Source organism: Mesoplodon mirus (genome assembly GCF_964341445.2).
Source record: "Mesoplodon mirus genome assembly, chromosome: 12".
NCBI lineage: Eukaryota > Metazoa > Chordata > Mammalia > Artiodactyla > Ziphiidae > Mesoplodon > Mesoplodon mirus.
Window position 1 is genome coordinate 98752710 of NC_138988.1, and position 21811 is coordinate 98774520.

Here is a 21811-nt window from a genome sequence, read left to right on the forward strand (position 1 = left end):
TCAGCACCCAGATCTGCTTCATAGTCGAACCATGAGAAATAAGGAGAGCCGTTTTCACCTTCACTAAGACACGTGACTTTCTTTCTCCAGCCTTCTTTTTCTTTCTCTCACATTCAGTCCATCAGCATGTGCTGAGAATGCACCTGGGCCTGAAGCACTATGAAATTTATTTTCCTTTCCTTCCAGCTTCTTTATCGCTCAGAAAACCATCTGGACAAATCTTTTCCTTCGGTTCATGTTGTAATTCCAAATTCCACCTCCCTCTTCAGGTGATCACATTTCTGCAGGTTTTGACCTGATCCAGGGGAATAACTGGCCCTGGGCCAAACTGGGTTTCTCAAGCCAGATCCTTGAACTGATAATAATTAACCAGGCACCTGGAAATAATCTCAAGGGACAGAGCCCTTGTGAACCATCCTTATCTCTTCTCTTTTTGCAGAGAACAATTCACCAATTGCCATGTAGATGATCCTTTAAGGTTCACAACACCTCTGTGAAGTAGGCAAAATTATTATCACCATTTTACAGAAGAGCAAGTGAGACTTAGAAAGGCCCAGCATATTACCCAACCTCAGGAAGTCAGGCAGCATTAGAGCCGAGCTCTGAATTTATATATTTACATATTGAACTGCTTCCCAATAAAAACAGATTTATAAGGGTATATAAAAATTCATTCCGGGCTTCCCTGGTGGCGTAGTGGTTGAGAGTCCACCTGCCGATTCAGGGGACACGGGTTCGGGCCCCGGTCTGGGAGGATCCCACATGCCGCAGAGCGGCTGGGCCCATGAGCCATGGCCGCTGAGCCTGCGCGTCCGGAGCCTGTGCTCCGCAACTGGAGAGGCCACAACAGTGAGAGGCCCGCGTACCGCAAAAAAAATAATAATAAAATAAAATAAATAAAAATTCATTCCGAGCTCCTTCTCTTCCCAGGGGCCAAGGCTACAGTTGGTGGAGGTGGGACCACCATGTCCCAGAGCCAGGACTTCAGCTAAGCACTGTGGGAAAGCCTAGTTACACAGAGTGGGATGGAGAAAATAAGTGAATATACTGAGGTTAATGGGAGCCAGGTTCCTCATTTCTGCGGAAGGAAACGGAGAATAAAGGAATAAAGCCTTTGTTGTTGGATTGGAATTGGAGATCGTGTGAATTTGTGGATTACTTTTTTTTTTTTTGGCCTCACCACGTGGTTTGCAGGATAGTTCCCTGACCCTGGATTGAACCTGGACCATGGCAGTGAAAGGGCCAACTCCTAACCACTGGACCACCAGGGAATTCCTTATGGTTTTTAACATATAAATAGAGAGATGGATAGATAGGCATGTGTGTGTGAAGGTATGAGATAATGTGTGAATGAGTTTGAGTATGTGTTTTATTTTTTTAATTTTTTTAATAAGGTATGACTGTTTGTTTATTTATTTATTTTTGGATGTGCCACGGGGCTTGCAGGATCTTAGCTCCCCAACCAGGGATCGAACCCATGGCCCCTGCAGTGGAAGCGTGGAGTCTTAACCTCTGGACCGCCAGGGAAGTTCCTGGAGTAGGTGCTATAGAATGCACGTGTGTGAGTGTGTATGTGTGTGTCACATGTGTATATAGATATTGTGTATACACGTACATATATAATTTTATTCTAACTCTGAACCCTGAAAGGGCACAGAAGTCATAATACCCTTGCGTGACCAGATCTTGGTTTCTAAATACCAGTCTCTACTAAATAGAGCCAGGGTTCTTTGGAGAAAACGGCTGACTCCAAAGCTGGGGCAGGTTAAGTACAAGATTAGCTTGGAAGGTCTCCTTGTCCCAGAAAGTCAAGAAGTGCTCGAAGAATGACAGGGGTGTGTTGAAGAAGCCAACTTGAAGGGGCCGCACTGGTCAAGTCTGGAACACTCTGAATAGCAAAATAAGTAAAACTAGTAATGGATTATAACCCATTGAATAAAATGGGAATCCATGTCCATGGGAATATAAATAAACAAACAAACAAACACATGGAGAGATGAGAAAGCTCGACATTATAGATGAAAGCCAACTAATCAATATAGAAGCAGGGATTTGGCAACTGACAGAGTAATAGAGTCTGGCAAGAACCATCAGTGGATGATATAACTGGGGTGTGAACGTTTGAAGAACAGGATATCTACATAGTTTCAAAGTTTCTCCTGCAAAATATGTATCAGTTATTAGTATCAATTCAAAATACTTAGGAATTTACTTTAGAGATGAGACATTGGCAAGCACTATTTTAACCAAGGGTCAAAGTTAACATCACCACTATAGGGACTTCCCTGGTGGTCCAGTGGGTAAGACTCTGTGCTTCCAATGCAGGGGACCCAGGTTTAATCCTTGGTCGGGGAACTAGATCCCACATGCATGCCGCAACGAAGAAGTCCACATGGGGACTTCCCAGGTGGCTCAGTGGTTAAGAATCTGCCTGCTAATGCAGGGGACACGGGTTCAAGCCCTGGTCCGGGAAGATCCCACGTGCTGCTGAGCAACTAAGCCTGTGCGCCACAACTACTTAGCCTGTGCTCTCGAGCCTGAGAGCCACAATTACTGAGCCCGCGTGCCACAACTACTGAAGCCCTTGCGCCTAAAGCCGGTGCTCCACACAAGAGAAGCCACTGCAATGAGAAGCCCATGCACCGCAACAAAGAGTAGCCCCCGCTCACTGCAACTAGAGAAAGCCCGCGCAGCAACTAAGATCCAACACAGCCATAAATAAATAAATAAATATTTTTAAAAAGTCTGCATACCTCAACTAAGATCCGGCACAGCCTTAATTAATTAATTAATTAATTAATTAATTAATTAATTTTTAAAAATCACCACCATCAGAACAAATCAACATTTCATGCTTCCACAGCGTTACTTCTCTGACATATTTGCCCAAAGGCAGAACTTGAATCTAATCATGAGGACACATCAGACCTGCACTCTTCCAAATTTATAAGATCTTGAAAGACAGACAGACTGAGAAATAGTTCTAAACTGGAGGAGCCTAAAGAAATATGACAGCTACGTGTAGCTCGAGATCCTTACTCAGGTCTTAGATTTATGAAGGACATTATTAATACAACTGGTGATACTGGAATAGGGCCTGTGGATTAAAGAGTAATGCTGTAGCACTTGATGGTTGTTGTAAGGCCAACTGGCCCGAGGCAGGGGAACGCAATCAGATTCACAGGTTGCATCAGACCGAAACTCTCCGGACCACCCCGTTCCAGAAACTGACCTGGAGGCTTTCTGGACCACCCAGTTCCAGGAACTGACCTGGGGACCTTCCACTCGGCCCAGCCTTCCCGCCTTTCGAGGGGCGGGACTAGCGGTCCCAAAACTGATGTAACCAGCACCAGATAGTGCCACGATACCCGAAGAGACCACCAGATAAGGAATACCCTGCGCCCTCCCAGATTCACCACACCCCTTTCCCTTCCTCCCCTATAAAATCTTGCCCAACCCTCGCCCGGGTGCGACTTCTCTGGCCCCTTTCTCTCCGACCAGTGAACCTCGCCCGGGAGCGCCCCCTAATAAAGCTCACTTGAAGCTTTCCTCTGTTTCGCGGTGCCGTTTGTTAAGATCCGAACTTCCAGTTGTATTATGGTATGATACTATACAGGAGAGCCTCTTTGTTGTTAGGAAATACACTTTGAAATAGTAAGAGGTAATTTGCAAACGGTTCAGGAAAAGCATAAATGTGAGAGAGAGAGGAAGAAAGGAATAAGGCAAATATGGTGGAATGTTATGGGTTGGGGAGCGTAAGTGAAGGGTATAGGAGAGCTCTTTATACTATTCTAATAAGTACGTAAGTATTATAAGTAAGTAATTTTTAAATTAGTTTAAAATAAAAGGTTGAAAACTCATGAAGCTCTTCAAACATTTCCTAGATATTCAAGGAGTAGTATTTTCATTAAGTACATTACTTAAGCCACAGAACTCCTAAAAGGCAGCCTGATGGATTAGACTGGTCATGAATTAGGGGTCAAACAAACCTAGATTAAGTCATTTTACCTTGGATAGCCTTGGTTTTCTCATCCACAAATTGGAGATAATAATATCTACCTCCCTCAGGATTTCTGAGAGGTATTAAATGACAGCCAAATGAAGCATCAGTATTGTCCTTCTGCTGTCCCCTTGAGAAAACCTTTGTTCTGGAGAATTTCTTCTTTAGACAAAATTTATATTACCTGCATCAACAAAACAGGGCCAGTGTTGGAGCTGTCTAGGATGCGGAAATAGCCCCAGTCTACAGAATTAACACAGGACAGCAATTCTACTTCAAGATCATGACCAGAGTCAGCTCTTCCCCACTTTTTCTGACCAAATAGAAACTTTGCCCCTCTGAGTTTTTGAAATCTGGTTTTTAATGTAGGGTGGTATATTAAGGAAGTAATTTTTTCAACAGTTTTCACACCAGGGCACATAGAAGACAGTCATTTGTCTGGCACCCATTAAAAAAAAAAAAAAAAGAACAAAGTTCTCTCATCTACAGGTGTCTGGCCAAGGGTCCCCAGCTGCCGTGGGCCTTGTATGCCATACATGCTGCCCGGATCACCATGTAGCCAATTTGTAGCCTCGCCCAGGAGATCAGCATGCACAGACACAGCTGGGAAGCTCAGCAATGCACAGAAAGTATAACAAGGAAAGAGGCTGCCATTACAGGAAGCAGTTTGGGAACAAACCTAAAGCACTCCGTACACTTCTGGAAAAGATGGAGCCGTTTGTAGCTGCACTCAGAATGAGGCTGTGCAGGGCCCTGGGACCTTCAGAACAACTCCACGTTTCTATTCTCAGGATCCACGTCTTGTCAGTAGTGACCTATTGTTGCGTTTAATTTGTGTGTGTTTAATGTTTATTTATTTATTTATTTATTTTTGGCTGCGTTGGGTCTTCGTTGCCGCGCACGAGCTTTCTCTAGTTGCGGCGAGCGGAGGTTGCCCTTCCTTGTGGTGCACGTGCTTCTCATGGCAGTGGCTTCTCTTGTTGTGGAGCACGGGCTCTAGGCGTGTGGGCTCAGTAGTTGTGCCTCGCGGGTTCTAGAGCACAGGCTCAGTAGTTGTGGCGCACGGGCTTAGTTGCTCTGCAGCATGGGGGATCTTCCCGGACCAGGGCTCGAACCCATGTCCCCTGCATAGGCAGGCGGATTCTTAACCACTGCGCCACCAGGGAAGCCCTGTTGCAATTAATTTTATTCCCAATCCTGCCTTGTCCTTAATTTCACTTCCCCTCCTATCTTAACCTTCCCTTTTATGGCTTTGAAGTTAGAAAGCTACTCCACACCTAGCTTTTGCCTGATTGACAAGACCGAAGCCTTGTGACTTTCTTTTGCCTGATTGATAAGACCGAAGCCTTGTGACTTTACAGGGCTCAGGACTGAGCCCTGTAAAGTCACAAAGAGCAGCTAAAAACAGCTGTGCACAGCTTAGTATTCGAATGGAAAATTCTACCAGGGTGGCTGATTTACCTTCTATAAAAATTGTTATGATTTTTCACCATGGTTAGAAGGAGGTCAGTTAGGATTGCAAAGATTATAGGAATTTGAAATTCACTTCATTCCTAATAAGGACAAAACTAGAGACACACATTTATCGATCCTCAGAGATAAAAACAAATGCTTGTGAAACTCTGTCAGACCCTGCCCTAAATTTGTCAAGCTTGGTAACACAAGAAATAGTCTTCGAAGCAGCAAAGTGGTGTGCATTTAAACGACCCCCTCCTAAGTTTCTAGGTGGTCAAGTATAGTTAGCACAGACCAATGCACACACATACAAATGGAGACTGCGGCCAAGGGGCAAATCTTGTGAAATGGAAGAAACAAAAGGTAAAAGCCACAAAAACACTAACTGGGACTCCAGCACAAACCCTTCATCTCACTGTTAAAGAGCTGGGAGAAAAAGGTCATAGGCTGGAGAGAGCAAATAAGGTTTTTTAGACAGGAGTGAATCGTAGCCATTTGATTCTTCAAAGGAGGAGGAATTATGGTTTGCATAAAACCACAGAAAAGCGTCAAATTTCAGTAACTACCTATTAGGACATTATCTTGATTAAATGGGTTGCTTTATGTTTTAAGTGTCTTAGCTAATTGCTTAGTCAAAGGATTCAGGAGGAAGAAACCTGAATTAACTTTTTAGCCATGCAGTGTGTCCTTAATTCAATGTTGGACAATTTCATCTTTTAATCCATCCAGTCTTCAAAACAAACTCAAGTGTCTTCGGCACTTATGAGTTGGGCATCTATGGGAAAGTAACACAAACTCTCGGTACCTCGGCTTCCTCATCTATAAAACAGAGATTGAAACAATACCAAGGCTCAAAGAAACAATGTCCAAAAGGCCCTTAGTCCTCTTCCAAGAAGATAGACCAAAGGCCAACAAGCACATGAAAAGATGTTCCACATCATTGCTTATTAGGGAAATGCAAACCAAACCACAGGAGATACCACTGCACACCCACTAGAATGGGTAAAATAAAAAGACAGGCAATAATGAGTGTTGGCAAGGATGTGAAGAAATTGGAACCCTCGTACACTGCTGGTGGGAATGCAAAATGGTGCACCTGCTTTGGAAACCAGCTTGGCAGTTCCTCAAAATGTTAAACATAGAGTTACCATATGGACCAACCATTTTTTTTTAATTTTTTCAATTTTTTTATTTTTTGGCAAGCACGTGGGATCTTAGTTCCTCGACCAGGGATCGAACCCGTGCCCCCTCCAGTGGAAGCGCAGAGTCTTGACCACTGGACCAACAGGGAAGTCCCTGGACCAGCAATTTTACTTTTAGAATCTACCCAGGAGAAATGAAAACATGTGTCTATACAAGGACTTGCCCAGGACTGTTGACAGCAGCCTTATTCGTAATGGCCGAGGAGTAGAAACCACCCAAAAGCTTGACAACAGACGAACGGATAAGCAAAATGTGATCTACCCACATAACAGAATAGTAGTCATCTGTATAAAGGAGTGAAGTACTGATTCATGCTACAACCTGGATAAACCTCAAAATCATTACATTAAGTGGAAGAAGCTAGACATGAAAAAACATATATATGGCTTGATTTATATGAAATGTCCAGAAAAGGCAAATCTACGAAAACAGAAAACAAAGGGTTGTAAACGGGTGTGAGGTTTCTTCTGCAGGTGATAAAAGTATTCTAAATTAAATTGGGGTAATGGCAGTGCACCTGTAAATATACTAAAAATCATTGAATTTTGTACTTGAAACAGGTGTTTAACGGTATGTGATTTATATACCTGAATTACATACCTCAATTCTGCGGTGTATAAATTATACTTCAATAAAGTTGTAAACTTAGAGGAAAAAAGGAAGTTTGTCCAGTGCCTGAGACTGAAAAGAACTCATATGATGGTGATGTACCTGCCTTCTTTTGTAGTGACTAGACCTGGATTGATTGTCAGCTGACAGTGATTTGGGCAGTAGAAGACTTTTGGGTTTGCATGAAAGCAACACTGTTGCAGGAAGAAAAAAAATGGGGCGAGAGAGGACGGTCACATCCCGGGGTCACAGGCGAGTCCCTGGGACGGGGCTGCCAAGTGAGGGACCTTGGCTTCGTGCAGGAAGGAATTCAAGAGCGAGCGGAAGTACAGTGAAAGCAGATTTTTTCAAAGAGATACACACTCCATAGGCGAGAGGCCCCAGGGTAAGGTAAGGGGTTGTTAGTTTTTATGGGATGGGTAATTTCATAGGCTAATGAGTGGGAGGATTATTCCAACTATTTTGGGGAAGGGGCGGAGATTTCCAGGCATTGGGTCACCACCCATTTTTTGGCCTTTTATGGTTGTTCTGGGAACTGTCATGGCGCCTGTGGGTGTGTCATTTAGCTGATGCATTACAATGAGGTTCAAGGTCCACTGGAAGTCGAATCTTATACCATCTTGGGCTTAGTTGGTTCTAACCAGTTTATGTCGTGTCCTCAAGGGCTCTGTCATTCTTTTTTTTTTTTTTTTTGCGGTACCTGGGCCTCTCACTGTTGTGGCCTCTCCCATTGCGGAGCACAGGCTCCGGACGCGCAGGCTCAGCGGCCATGGCTCATGGGCCCAGCCGCTCCACGGCATGTGGGATCTTCCCGGACCGGGGCACGAACCCGTGTGCCCTGCATCAGCAGGCGGACTCTCAACCACTGCGCCACCAGGGAAGCCCTCTGTCATTCTTTTAACCTGTCTCAACACCACGCTTATTTTATAGTAGCAACATAGGGGAATCAAATTCAGTCTGACGCCCAGCACTGTGTGTGAGTTGAGGCTCACAAAGATAGAAATCTCACTCTGTCTCTCCAGGACTCTGCACTCTGTCGGGTTTCCAGAGATACTGAAACATCAATAAACCCTCAGAAGAAGATAAGGGCTACCAGGGAGGAAAAAAGAACACAGAGGACTAACTCTGCCTGAGGTCAGAGGTACGAGGTCAGAGATTTCACAGAGCTCAGTACAGTTCAGCTGGGCCCTCAAAGATAATCAGGATTTCTCTAGGCAAAGAAAGGCCTAGGGGAAAAACTGGCTGAAAGGCCAAGCAGTCTTCTTAGCAATTATACACGGAATTCAAGTGGTAGCAAAATAAAGCACTTTACATTTTCTGAATATTTAAAATCAGAGCTTCTCAGGGTCAAAGTGACTGGCAAATTCCCTTAATTGTTGATTTTACTTTTCTAGCCCTGAGCTAAGACAGCTTCAATCCCCCAAATGCATGAAGACGGTGATGTATGCTGACCTCAGCAATCAGATGACCCCTAACTCCTGCAGACCCACCCACACTCCCAAAGTTTTCTGATGGATTTAGCATAGGTGGTAAGGATGCCTGCCCTTTGGAAAAGGAAGTAGGGGGCAGGATTCCTGCCCCCAGGCCTGCTTAGAGGCTGAAATAGAACTGAAAATAACAAAATAAACTTTCTGCAAAACTGCAGGAGAATTTCCTTCATTTGGGGAAAATATCGTGTTTAAGAGAAGCAGAGGGCTTCCCTGGTGGTGCAGTGGTTAAGAATCCGCCTGCCAATGCAGGGGACACGGGTTCGAGCCCTGGTCCGGGAAGATTCCCACATGCCGTGGAGCAACTAAGCCCGTGTGCCACAACTACTGAGCCCACGAGCCACAACTACTGAGCCCACGTGCCACAACTACTGAAGCCTGCATGCCTATGCTCTGCAACAAGAGAAGCCACTGCAGTGAGAAGCCTGTACACCACAACAAAGAGTAGCCCCCGCTCACCGCAACTAGAGAAAGCCCGTGCGCAGCAACCAAGACCCAACGCAGCCAAAAATAAATAAATTAATTAATTTAAAAAATTTTCTTAAAAAGGAGGGAAGCAGAATCATACTCTTTTCTCTCCCATTCATTGGCTCCTCATTCAACATTCTGCTTTGGCCACTCAACTTCTGGCCAAGCCAAAAGTCTAGGTCCTGGTGCCAATCATCCAGTTCACATTCTCACTTTTGGGGTACAGGAGATGGGGATGAGGCACGGAAGCGGGGCTGAGGGCGACCAGGACCCACGCACCCAGTTAAGATGCGATGGAAGTGGCTCTGTGACCGAAGTAGGAGTAAAGTGGGTGGGCAGGGCGGCTGCTTCTGGCAGGGGAAGAGCAGAGAAGCGTCTCTAAGGAAGCACGTGACATCTCAGCTAGATCTGGAGAACAAGCCACGGTGAGCAGCAGAGGCAAAGAGCATTTCAGAACAAGGGAACAGCATGAGCAAGGGCCTGCAGACCATTTGTCTTCTAGATTGTTAGGATGACAGAAGCCTGGCAGAGTTCAGAGGCTCTCAACTCATCACAGGGTGCTGCTTCCTAATAAGAGGAAAGAGAAACCAGCCACTTAAGGCTCTAGGCATGTGATGTTGCTAAGAAAAGCAGCAGCTGAGGGGTAACCTCTGTGGGCCACATATCCAGTTTTTAGCAAAAAATTATCCCTGTACCTTCAAAACCAAAGGTTCTTCTTCTCTTTTCTTTTTTTTTTTTGATCGCACACAGAAGTTTTAAAATTGTAACACGAAAACTTCAACAATCCACATCAAAGAAGTTCATCTGTTCCCCCTCTCTTTGAACATTTAATGAGTTCCGACAATGGGATGGGGTACAATTTGTACCCCCCCAAAATATTTATTTATTTATTTGCTTGCGCCAGGTCTTAGTTGCAGCAGGTGGGCTCCTTAGTTGTGGCATGCGGACTCTTAGTTGCGGCATGCATATGGGATCTAGTTCCCCGACCAGGGATCGAACCTGGGCCCCCTGTGATGGGAGCACAGAGTCTTATCCACTGTGCCACCAGGGAAGTCCCCTGACAAGGAGATATTTTGACGATGAATCAGGCTCAGAGAAATTAAACATCTTGCCCAAAGTTATACAGACTGCAGGTGGCAGAGCCAGGACTGCTTTTAAATCCCCCCAGCAAATTGGGAGCCGCCGTCTGACGCTGCAGAGTAAACAGATCTTTATTTAGGTCATTTGTCAAAAACACTCTACAGTTGCTTAAACCTGAAATGCATTCAACTGGTGACCACTGATTTTAGTTCAGTTGGGCCTAATTCCTATTATTATTTTTTTTGTCTTCAATCTCCTTTTAGCTTCCTTAGTATGAAATTAAGATAGGTCACCATAGGAAGAAATGTTATTTCTGAATATGAAGTATTAATAATATTTTCATTAAACTAATGACATTTTAATATTAATTTGATATTTTAAAAGTCTTTATTGAGATAGAATTGACACACAGCACTGTGTAAGTGTAAGGCATGTGGCATAATAATTCGACTTATATACATCATGAAACCGATGACTGCAATAAGTTTAGTGAATCTCCATCATATAGATACAAAAGAAAAAGAAAAAATACTTTTTCCTTGTGATGAGAATGCTTAGGATTTACTCTAAGAACTTTCATATAGAACATACAGCAGTGTTCATTATATTAATTATGACGTAGGTTACATCCCATATTTATCTTATAAATGGAAGTTTGTATCTTTTGACTGCCTTCATCCAATTTCCACCCCCATGTAACCACAGATCTGATCTCTTTTACTATGAGTTTGTTTGTTTTTGAAGTATAATTGACCTATGTTAGTTCGTGTTACACAGCACAGTAATTTGCTATTTCTACACATTTCAAAATAATCCCCACGATACGTCTGGTTACCATCTGTCACCATGCAAAGATATTACGGTATTATTGACTCTGTTCCCCATGCTGTACGTTTCATACCCGCGACTCATTTATCTTTGCAACTGGAAGTTTGTACCTCTTAATCTCCCTCACATATTTCTCTCCATCCCCCAACCTCCCCCACTCTGGCAACCACCTGTTTGTTCTCTGTATCTACAACTCTGTTTTGTTGTTTTTTCATTTGTTTTGTTTTTTAGATTCCACATATAAGTGAAATCATATGGTATTTTTCTTTCTTTATTTGACTCATTTCACTTAGCATAATACTCTCTAGGTCCACCCATGTTGTCACAAATGGAAAGATTTCATTCTTCTTTATGGCTGAGTAATATTCCTGTGTGTGTGTGCGTGTGCGTGTGTCTATACCACATCTTCTTTATCCATTCATCTACTGATGGGCACTTAGGTTGTTTCCATATCTTGGCTATACTAAATAATGCAGAAATGAACACAGGGTTATATACTGATATGTTTTTTGTTTGTTTGTTTTTGCGGTACGCGGGCCTCTCCCTGTTGTGGCCTCTCCCGTTGCGGAGCACAGGCTCCGGACGCGCAGGCTTAGCGACCATGGCTTACGGACCCAGCCACTCTGCAGCACATGGGATCTTCCCGGACCAGGGCACGAACCCGCATCCCCTGCATCGGCAGGCGGACTCCCAACCACTGCGCCACCAGGGAAGCCCATGATACATGTTTTTGAATTAGCATTTTTGTTTTCTTTGGATAAATACCCAGCAGTGGGATTGCTGGATCGTATGGTAGTTCTATTTTTAATTGTTTTGAGGAGAGATGGTATTTCCTTGAAAAAGAACTCACAGATATCCCAACTCACTGATTTCCTTTCCTATGCAGTTGACAAAAGTCAGTATTTCTAGCAGATACAAAAACAGAGATTGTTCAAGCTAATAGTAAAACTTATCCCCCAAATTTCCTTCCCCTGCAAGTCTGCACACACACCCAGTGATCCTGGAAACTCTGTGAGCATGATGTGTTTGAGAAACATAAATTCCCTCTGGACATAGCAAGATCCCAGCCAAATCCCTGGGGCCACGACTACGAGTTCCCAGAAGCAGCTTTATTTAGATCTGTTCTTCCTCCCTCCTCTCAAGTTTCCAGCATTCGGCACCTCAGCACTGCATCTGTATGTATAAAGGGACTAAAGCAACTAGCCAGCCTCCAATAATGACAGAGAGTCCGGCCAGTATGGACCCTATAGCAGAGACTCAACAAGCCTCCCCTTTCAAGGGCACATGGGTACATACAAGACAGAGAATTCCAGAAGGGCTGGTCCATAGTCTGGTTCCTGGGGGGGAAAAATGAGAGGCAAGTAGAATCTGTCTTCCAAGCCCACAATCTCCAATTTTCTTCTTTTCTCTATTCCTTCCCTATCAGATATCTTTTTTTATTTTTATTTTTAATTATTTTTTTTTTTTAAAGAAGATGTTGGGGGTAGGAGTTTTTATTAATTAATTTATTTATTTTTGCTGTGTCGCGTCTTCATTTCTGTGCGAGGGCTTTCTCTAGTTGTGGCAAGCGGGGGCCACTCTTCATTGCGGTGCGCGGGCCTCTCAGTATCGCGGCCTCTTGTTGCGGAGCACAGGCTCCAGACGCGCAGGCTCAGTAGTCGTGGCTCACGGGCCTAGTTGCTCCGCGGCATGTGGGATCCTCCCAGACCAGGGCTCGAACCCGTGTCCCCTGCATTAGCAGGCAGATTCTCAACCACTGCGCCACCAGGGAAGCCCCCTATCAGATATCTTGGCATTCCTTTTTCCTCCCATCTCCAACAAAGCCTGCTCTCAGATTTTTTTTTCTGAGATTTTTTCAGAATGAGAAAGGAGGAAAGGCTCTTTTCTCATTCATTCATTAATATGAATTTGAAATAAGCTACCACGGAATCATATCAGAAATATTCCTTTGTAGCAAGTGGGGCAGAAACCACTGGTCAGTTTTGAAATCTTTAAATCCACAGACCACATGATGAATGAAGCATGCCCACTGAAAGACCCTGTCACAGGCAGAGCCATGCAGCCTGGAGGGGCGCATGATGCATAACTCATAAGGGGAGTAGGAGGCAGTGAACTTGAACGTCTGGCAAGCCCCTGTCACAGGAGAGCCATGCAGCCTGGAGGGACACATGATGCATAACTCATAAGGGAAGTAAGAGGCAGTGAACTTGAATGTCTGGCCGGTAAAAGGATCTTTTCTCCAGTTGGAAGTCAGCCACAGCTGAGTCAGATGAGAAACTAAAATGTGGCCATCTTGTTGTAGATGGGATTAATGAATGGAACTGGGGAGGAGAGAGTTGGGGGGAAAGTGGGGGAAAGATGGAGGGAGGAGAAGTGGGGAGGAACCCTCATTTCACAATAGCTGGTGAAGTCTGTTGGGCAGTATCTTTCAAGGCCCTTGTGAACTCTCTTTGTATAACACTTCTGTCCTCATGGGCCCCTTCGCTTGAGTGGACCACCCAGGAATTCTCATCTTCCAAGAGGCTTCCAGAGGACCTGTCATGGCCGAAGGGCCTTACTGTGTATGAGGAGACCATGTTTTGTTTTGCGTTTTGACACTGCCACCCTGGCCACACCTGACCTGAATGGTCTGGGGCCTCAATGGAGGGCAGTGCGTCTACACAGAGGTCAGCCACAGCCCAGGAAGTGGCCTGGAATGAGAAAAGGGTTGCTCAATGTACAGTGACAACACGACCCACAGCAAGCCTCTCTGGGAATAAATACCTGAAGGAGACAGAGGAATTGCCATCAACGGAACAGCCCAGAATCTGGCTGGAGACACGAGGGGAAGGCATTGAAAGTAGAAGCCGCGGGGCCCACAAGCAAGTGAAAACTCTGAAGCAGAGGTAAGACTTTCATATAAATAAAAAGAAGCAGAATGAAGATGTTGACACACGAGCGCGGCCGACTTCTCCATGTGGCTTGGACGGCACCACTGCTGGCTGACCATTCTCCCCAGAGCAGGGAGGACACCTGGCTGCCTGCTCTGTCCACTACAGTAGCCACGGGCACAACTGATATTTGGGGTATATTGGGTTAAATAAAATACATGATTTAAATTCATTTGACCTGTTAATTTTTCTTTCTTTAATGTAGCCACAAAAGACCTAAAATTACACATGTGGCTCACACTGTATTTCTATCAGGTGGTGTTCTAGTTCCCCATGAGGCCGTTTCAACTGTGAGATCTTTTTTCTTCTGTCCTATTACTCCTTGAGAATCCTAATAAGCCCCAATCACTGCAATCAACTAGAACAATCTTAAAATGTCCAGAACAAACAATGAACATACTCATGCATCAGCAAAGAATGACCCTCAAAACAGAAATGACCCAGATTTTCACATAGCAGGAGGGACAGTTAAACAAGACAGCCACCTAAGTTTCTGATTCCCTTACCTCCTCATGACTAAGCCCTACACTCAGGCCTACCTCAGGTCCTGCAAGAGTTGGCTGGACCAGTGAAGGGCCACAGGCCTCTAACAAGGATCCCATACCCATAACACAGAAACAATTTTAAGGGCTCACTCTTTTAAATTTTTGAAATACACGGAGCAGTCCATTTGTTTTCCATTGTTTTGCTGATCTGTAATTGCTGGTATTCACCAGAGGTGTAAAAATCTAGTTCCAATAGAGAAATCATGTTGAGAACTCAACACTTCTGTTCTATAAATTGATTAGAATCATTAGTTAGTATCACGAACTTCAGAGTGGAAGAGACTCACAGGCCATCTTGTCCAACACTTGATAATTGAGTTCCTTGACAGGGTTTCTTCAGCCTCTACTTCTGAATATCCCTTGGGCTTGTTCACCACTGAGGAAGCTACCCATTCTGATCCCAGATCCGTGAGTTCTTATATCTCCCACCATTGACCCTGGATTCTTCTTCCAAAACTACAGCATTGGTTCAATTTCTGTTTCCTGGGCAAACGTTTTAATTACATGAAGGCAGTGATCCCTTTTCAAGTCTTTTGCAGACTGAATATCCTTTTTGTTTGTCTTGGTCCCTTCTTTGGAAAATGGGGTCTGGCCTTTTAACCTTCTTGGCTACTCTCTTTGGAATCTGCTTTGTCAATGTCTCCCCTTACAGGTTGGTGCCCAGACCTGAATGGTCAATACATATTTGGTCCAAGCAACACAAAAGTGAGAAGAGGGGCTTTTACCTCCCTTATTCTGGGTACTACAATCCCATATAAACAACTTAATGGTCATGACTCCCCACTTCAATTTCTTGAGCCCTGATTTTTTTTTTGACCATGATCTCTGCCAAAAGAGGTCATTTTATTTTTTTTAATTAAAATAGTAATAAAAAATAAAAAAAATTATTGACGTATAGTTGATTTACAATATTGTGTTAGTTTCAAGTGTACAGCAAAGTGATTCATATATATATATATACACAAATATATATCTATTTTTTTCAGATTCTTTTCCATTGTAGGTTATCACAAGGTATTGAGTATAGTTCCCTGTGCTATACAGTAGGTCCTTGTCCTGATTTCTTTTTTAACAATTTTATTTATTTATTTATTTTAAATTTATTTATTTTTGGCTGCGTTAGGTCTTCGTTGCTGCGCGCGGGCTTTCTCTAGTTGCGGCAAGCGGGGGCTACTCTTCGTTGTGGTGCGCGGACTTCTCATTGCGGTGGCTTCTCTTGTTGCGGAGCACCAGCTCTAGGCGCGCGGGCTTCAGTAGTTGTGGCTCGAGGACTCTAGGGCACAGGCTTAGTAGTTGTGGCGCACGGGCTTAGTTGCTCCGCAGCATGTGGGATCCTCCCAGACCAGGGCTCGAACCCGTGTCCCCTACATTGGCAGGCGGATTCTTAACCACTGAGCCACCAGGGAAGTCCTGTCCTGATTTCTTTCATCACTAGGACATTACCCCTTCCCGCTTTGGGAAAACCACAGATTTAAAAAGCATTCTATCACAACAGCCTTCTAAGTAGCTGTATTTCCTTTGATTTTATGCCTGCACCAGTCCTCTATTACTAGGATTTTAGAGTATTTTTCTTTTTTTGCTATTATAAGTGACACTATGATGAAAATACTTTTAAATTAATCTTTTCCCTCTCTGTTTATTTTTTAAGAATAAATCCCTAGGAGTAAAATTAAGTAAAAGGATATAAATATTTTCAAAGCCGTTTGATATATATGTGCCAAACTGTCCTTCAGAAAGACTGTGCAGGTTTATACTTTTCTAGTGGTCTGTATCAGAACAGTCATTGCCCATTCTGGAGTTAGATTTTTTTTTTTAACACCGATTTGAGAAGTAAAGAATTGTAATCATTTATTTTAATTTGTATTGGTGGTGAGCATTTGTATATGATTGTTTAGCATATGTATTTCTACATGTCATGGTTAATCTGATGTGTTCCTTTTTCCTATTTGTGAGATGTATTTATGTGTTAAAGATATTAACCTGGCTGCATGTTGTTTCTTTTGCAACTACTTTTTCCCCAGTGGATTTTTCTGTTTTCACAATTTTGCCAAGTATTACCAAGGAAAATAATTAATTAATTAATTAATTATTTTAAAAAAGCATTCTAAGTCTAGGAAGCTTTGTATACAAACATCAAAATCAAGCATCCACGATGGTTCACAGCCCTGGGTGTTCCTGAGAAGTTCCTGGAGGCTGAACAAATACTGAAGTCCACATCTACCCAGGAAATCAGGAAATGTATTTTTAAAAGCTCCAGGTGACTGTAATATGTATCCAGGGTTGAATCACTAATCTCAAGAAACCATGACCTTGATGCTCATGTTGATTCAAGTTAGTTTTCCTTTGAGCGGTGAATCTGAATTTTTATTTCAAATTGAACTAGCAGAACTGAATTAGTTCACTGTAAACAACTGGAGATTATTCAAGTCATTTGGAACTTGGACCAAGGAAATGTGGAGTTAGTTTAGGAACAACTGAGACGGAATTGAAAATCACCTTAAAAGAACATCAGGCTTAGGCAACCTGGTTTATAATTGGCATGTTTGCTTACTAGCAGGGTAATTTGAGCACATCAAATAACCACACTGGTTTCATTGTCTATAAAATAAAGGCACTGGTCTAGGAATCTTTAAGATGCTCTAAATTTTGGACTCAGTTCCAGGAAAGAACTTGCAAATGAAAACTGTTAAAGTTGTATCTTGCTCTCATTTTGAAATGATCTGAATTTAGCTATTGGAGCTTCAATAGGCGCAAAGGTATTATTTAAGTGTTCAAATTGCTGCTCAAATTTAATTTATCATATTTATGCCTGATTTTAAATACCATCACATTTAAAGGAGAATTGTGTTTAATCTTTCATTTGCCAGTCAGTGTTCCTCAGTTCCTTGCCATGTCTCAAGACTACAGCACATAGGGAGGGTGGGAGGGAGGGAGACGCAAGAGGGAAGAGATATGGGGATATATGTATATGTATAACTGACTCACTTTGTTATAAAGCAGAAACTAGCACACCATTGTAAAGCAATTATACTCCAATAAAGATATAAAAAAAAATGACTACAGCACATATTCGAAGTGGGTCTACGGGTTCAGAAAGGTAGCTTGGTATGTCAGCAAAATCAAGTCAGACAGTCGGTCTCTACCTCTGCCCCAATCACTATGCCTCAGTTTCTTCATCTGTAAAATGGAGATGAGTTATATCACCCACTCTGTGAGCAGAGCTGCTGTAAAGATTTTTTTAATGAATAGTTGAAACTGTAAAAATCTTTAAAAATGTTTTTTTTTTTACTATTTTTCAGTGGTTCGTTCAGTACTGGCCATGCAATGTTTATTCATAAAAACAAAAGTTAAGAGACATACATACCAGGAATCCTATTGAGTGTGACCCAGAAATGTTCATCAGGACTGTAGGTGTCCTTGGACCAGGACAGTAAGTCAAGTGCCTGCTGGTCTTGGAGGACAAAATTAGCGAATTCCCTTGTGAGGGCCACGTAGGCAGTGCCAAAGTAAATGGTCATGTTGTGAGGAGGCGGAGTTTTCAATTTCACGGTTTTAATCATGTAGGAATTCTTTTTGTTCAGTAGTTCTTGGTGGACATATTTAGTCCGTCCAATTGCGTGAGCCGGAGGCAGCACGCCTGGGGTGATGTTTTTCCCTTTAAATCCTTTCAGATACCGAACGATCTCCCTGTTGGTTTTCAGGGGGAAATCTTGCCCACAGGTGTTGATGGCGTATTTCCACAGAACCTCAGAGCCTGCAAGATCTTTGATGCAGTTCAGGTCAGCCTGGAGCCTGGAAATCCCACCGTAGACCACGGGCTCCATCTTGGAAGCCAGAAAAGCATTTGGGAAGCAGCTCAGTAATTGCTTCACTGCATCTTTAAATGTATCTGTTGCCTTTTCATCCACGTGAACACAGTAGACATTTTGGGGCATGTAAATTGCCCTGAAGAGTCTCTCAAAAGTGCCCAAATCTTTGTGGATGGTCATCATGTAAGCCAAAGGGAAGCCAGACTCTTCTTCAGAGAGCGCTTCTGTTATGTAGTGACTTTGAGCTATGTACTCGTAACAGGCAGATTCACTGAGGGTAGTTTTCAGTGCATTCTCTGTTGGGTAAAAAACCTTCCCCTTAAAAATCTGACGACAGACTTCTGCTAATAGCGAAGCGTTGGACAGAGATGCTCCCAGGAAATTTTTATTCTCCCATAACTCATGATTGTAAACAAACACAAAAATCAGAGCAGTGAGCAGAGACACACAAAAAAGACACTGCTTCCAAGAGCCCATCATTCAAAACCAGTAAATGAGTAAAATGTCTCTTGGGATCAGATCAGAGCGTAGGTAGATTTAACTTACATTTTCTCCAGCATCCATAACTATCCTTTTAGTAGGTGCAGTTCTGATCGGCTGTTCCGTAACCTTCCAGTTGAGTATACTTGTCCTTTTTTTCTGTCTTCCTTTTCTCCTCGTTTGCCACTGCATTGCATTTCCACCTTTCTTCCTCACATTTCTGAAGTAACTCTTTGGGATTTGCTTTGCTCAGACCCCACTCTGCCTTCCTGCAACCTGTTTCTACATAAAAACACATTGCCTCAGGGAGGTTTTGACTCCAATGTGTCCACATTTCCCTACAGGAAAATCACCAAGGGGCGAACTGACTATTCTGAAAGCCATTGCTCTAAGACTTTAACCCCAGCCTCTTCTCCTGGCCAAAAGGTTGGCAACTGTGTCAGCTCCAACTTCCTGTTAATCATTGTGTACAACTGACTGAGTTTGTTTGCTTAAACAGCACTGCCAAGTTAAAAGCGTGGGTTCTAAGCATGTGAACACTGCCTGGAGAGATATTCTGTCAATAAATATTTAGTGCTTAAAAATTAATCACTTAACCCTGTCTTTTTCCACACACGCCCCCTCTCCATACTGGCTGGCTCTGCTATTAAAGCACGGCATATGACTAACTGTTGAGCCATTCTCTCCAGCACTTAATTTTCTCTGCTGCCAGGTAAGGTCCTTAAAAAGGCACATTAGCAAGGAACCTCCCCACCTAACTTGCTACAGTATGATGAATAAAGGCTAATGAAAAAAAAAAAGAACCAACCCCCCCCAAAACTGACAGCCCATTGTAACCCCCAAATTGCTAAAGCTGAAGTTAGTGAATGTCAAGTTTATTTCACCCAAGCCAAGGTAGGATGCAGGGAGACCAGCCTGAGGCCTGGAGAGGCAGGAGAGAAGAATCATCTCAGTTTGGGATGTTTTAGAACTTAAGGAGAGAGGCTCTTAGATTCATATATATAAACCATTCCCAACTCTTAGATTCATATATATAAACCATTCCGTTTCCCTATCTGTAAAACATGAGAATAATTTTATCACCTTCATAGGTCAGTCGTGAGAACACGATGAGAAAGCCCATCAAGGGTTCATGGCCCAGCAATGAATGAGGCAGAGACAGAAGATAGCTGGGCCCCAGGCTGAGATGCTGGTGCTTCAAGGTAAAATAAAGGCAGGAGCAGAGGGGCTTCCCTGGTGGCGCAGTGGTTGAGAATCCGCCTGCCAATGCAGGGGACACGGGTTCGAGCCCTGGTCCAGGAAGATCCCACCTGCTGCAGAGCAACTAAGCCCGTGCGCCACAACTACTGAGCCTGAGCTCTAGAGCCTGCAAGCCACAACTACTGAGCCCGCGTGCCACAACTACTGAAGCCCACGTGCCTAGAGCCCGTGCTCCACAAGAGAAGCCACTGCAATGAGAAGCCCATACACCACAATGAAGAGTAGCCTCTGCTCGCCACAACTAGAGAAAGCCCGAACACAGCAACAAAGACCCAATACAGCCAAAAAAAAAAAGGCAGTAGCAGAGAGGAGCTGAGCTCTGCTTGAGTAAAAAGATAAGACAACCATATTCTTCACTCTTGAGGTCAAGGAGACCTCCCTGACTACACATGTGCAGAAAGTTTCCTCAGGGTCAAAAAAGGAAGGGGGTGGGAATTCCCTGGCAGTCCAGTGGTTAGGTTCCACTGCAGGGGGCACGGGTTCGATCCCTGGTTGGGGAACTAAGATTCCACATGCTGTGTGGTGCAGCCACAAAAAACAAACAAACAAACAAAAACAGAAAAAGGGAGGCGGTGCTAGCCCGTAATATGTCCTGCCAGCCTCCCAGAGACCCTTGCACTGGAATCCATCTTGGCTAAAAGACGTGCAGGCACATTGGGAGGGCCCTGAGTCAGACCCAGTTTGGGCACAAAGCAAGACAAAGCAAGATGATTGGCCAGAGGGAACCCATAAAACTGCCCCCATATAAGTAATTCCTGCCACCTCCAAAGCGTGACTCTCCCTCTGAACCTGCCTGCATGTCTTTCTGCACATACTTTTCTTCCAATAAACGCTTTACCTGCTTCACTACCTTTTGTCTCTATGCTGAATTCTTTCTTCAGAGAAGACAAGGACTGAGGTCCTGTTTCAAGCCTGCTGGCCCTGGTGATCTAGTGGTTAGGTTTCTGCGCTCTCTTCAAGCCACCTCACCCTGTGGCCCGTGGGATCAGGTCTGGGAGAGAAGAATAAACAAAAGCCCCTCCCCCCAACACTCACGTCAAGGAAACGACACAATTACCGTCTCTCCTTTGAAATCTTCTTAGTCTTTCCTACTCCTCCCTCTGTGAGCCCATGCCAAGTTGTATACATCTAGGATAACTCTGATCAGTTTTGTTTTATTTGGTAGTCAGCTGCACAGGGGTGAACGCACACTGTGCACACACGTGGAGGGGCTATCAGCACTGGGCTCACAGGCGGCACATATGTTTCTGGCTCCCATCACTGTCTGCACACACTAGGCAATCAAATACTTATCAATCAAGAGCTCTATTTTGCATTCCCTGTTTCCCTGATCACCTTAGTGTGAAATTCCTACATTTGTGATTTATATTTTGTCATCTGTGATCTCTATTTGTATCTGTGGATGTGGGGACGTTCAAAGTACCTAGTTTTTCCAATACATCTTAATTATAAAGACAACGTAATATTACAGATAGTTTGTGAACACAGTGTTTTCATGTCCTGTGCTCCTATTTCCCTCTTGTCCATAGATATACACATTCTGATTTTACCAAGAACATGGGAGATGCAAGTTTGCATCCTGCGTTTTGCACTTCCTGTCAGAGCATAACATTTTTTTTTTTTTTTTGCGGTACGCAGGCCTCTCACTGCTGTGGCC

General features: G+C 43.7%; 1 protein-coding gene across 6 annotated transcripts in view; it reads right to left on the bottom strand.

The window, feature by feature from the left end:
- Positions 1 to 21811, bottom strand: part of GCNT2 (glucosaminyl (N-acetyl) transferase 2 (I blood group)) — a 128296-nt gene that overhangs the window by 71455 nt on the left and 35030 nt on the right. Inside the window, exons 1-2 of one of the 6 annotated variants that reach the window (XM_082638866.1) lie at positions 17970 to 19305; positions 12427 to 12467 (exon numbers count right to left, since the gene is read on the bottom strand). The exons of 3 other annotated variants lie outside the window; for them this stretch is intronic. In XM_082638866.1, coding sequence (XP_082494992.1) covers positions 12427 to 12467; positions 17970 to 18894 — 966 coding nt within the window. In that variant the 5' untranslated portion in view covers positions 18895 to 19305. Of the gene's footprint in view, positions 1 to 9209; positions 12468 to 17969; positions 19306 to 21811 lie in introns of those variants that run through there. 2 more of the 6 variants (XM_082638867.1, XM_082638864.1) reach the window with 2 other exon arrangements.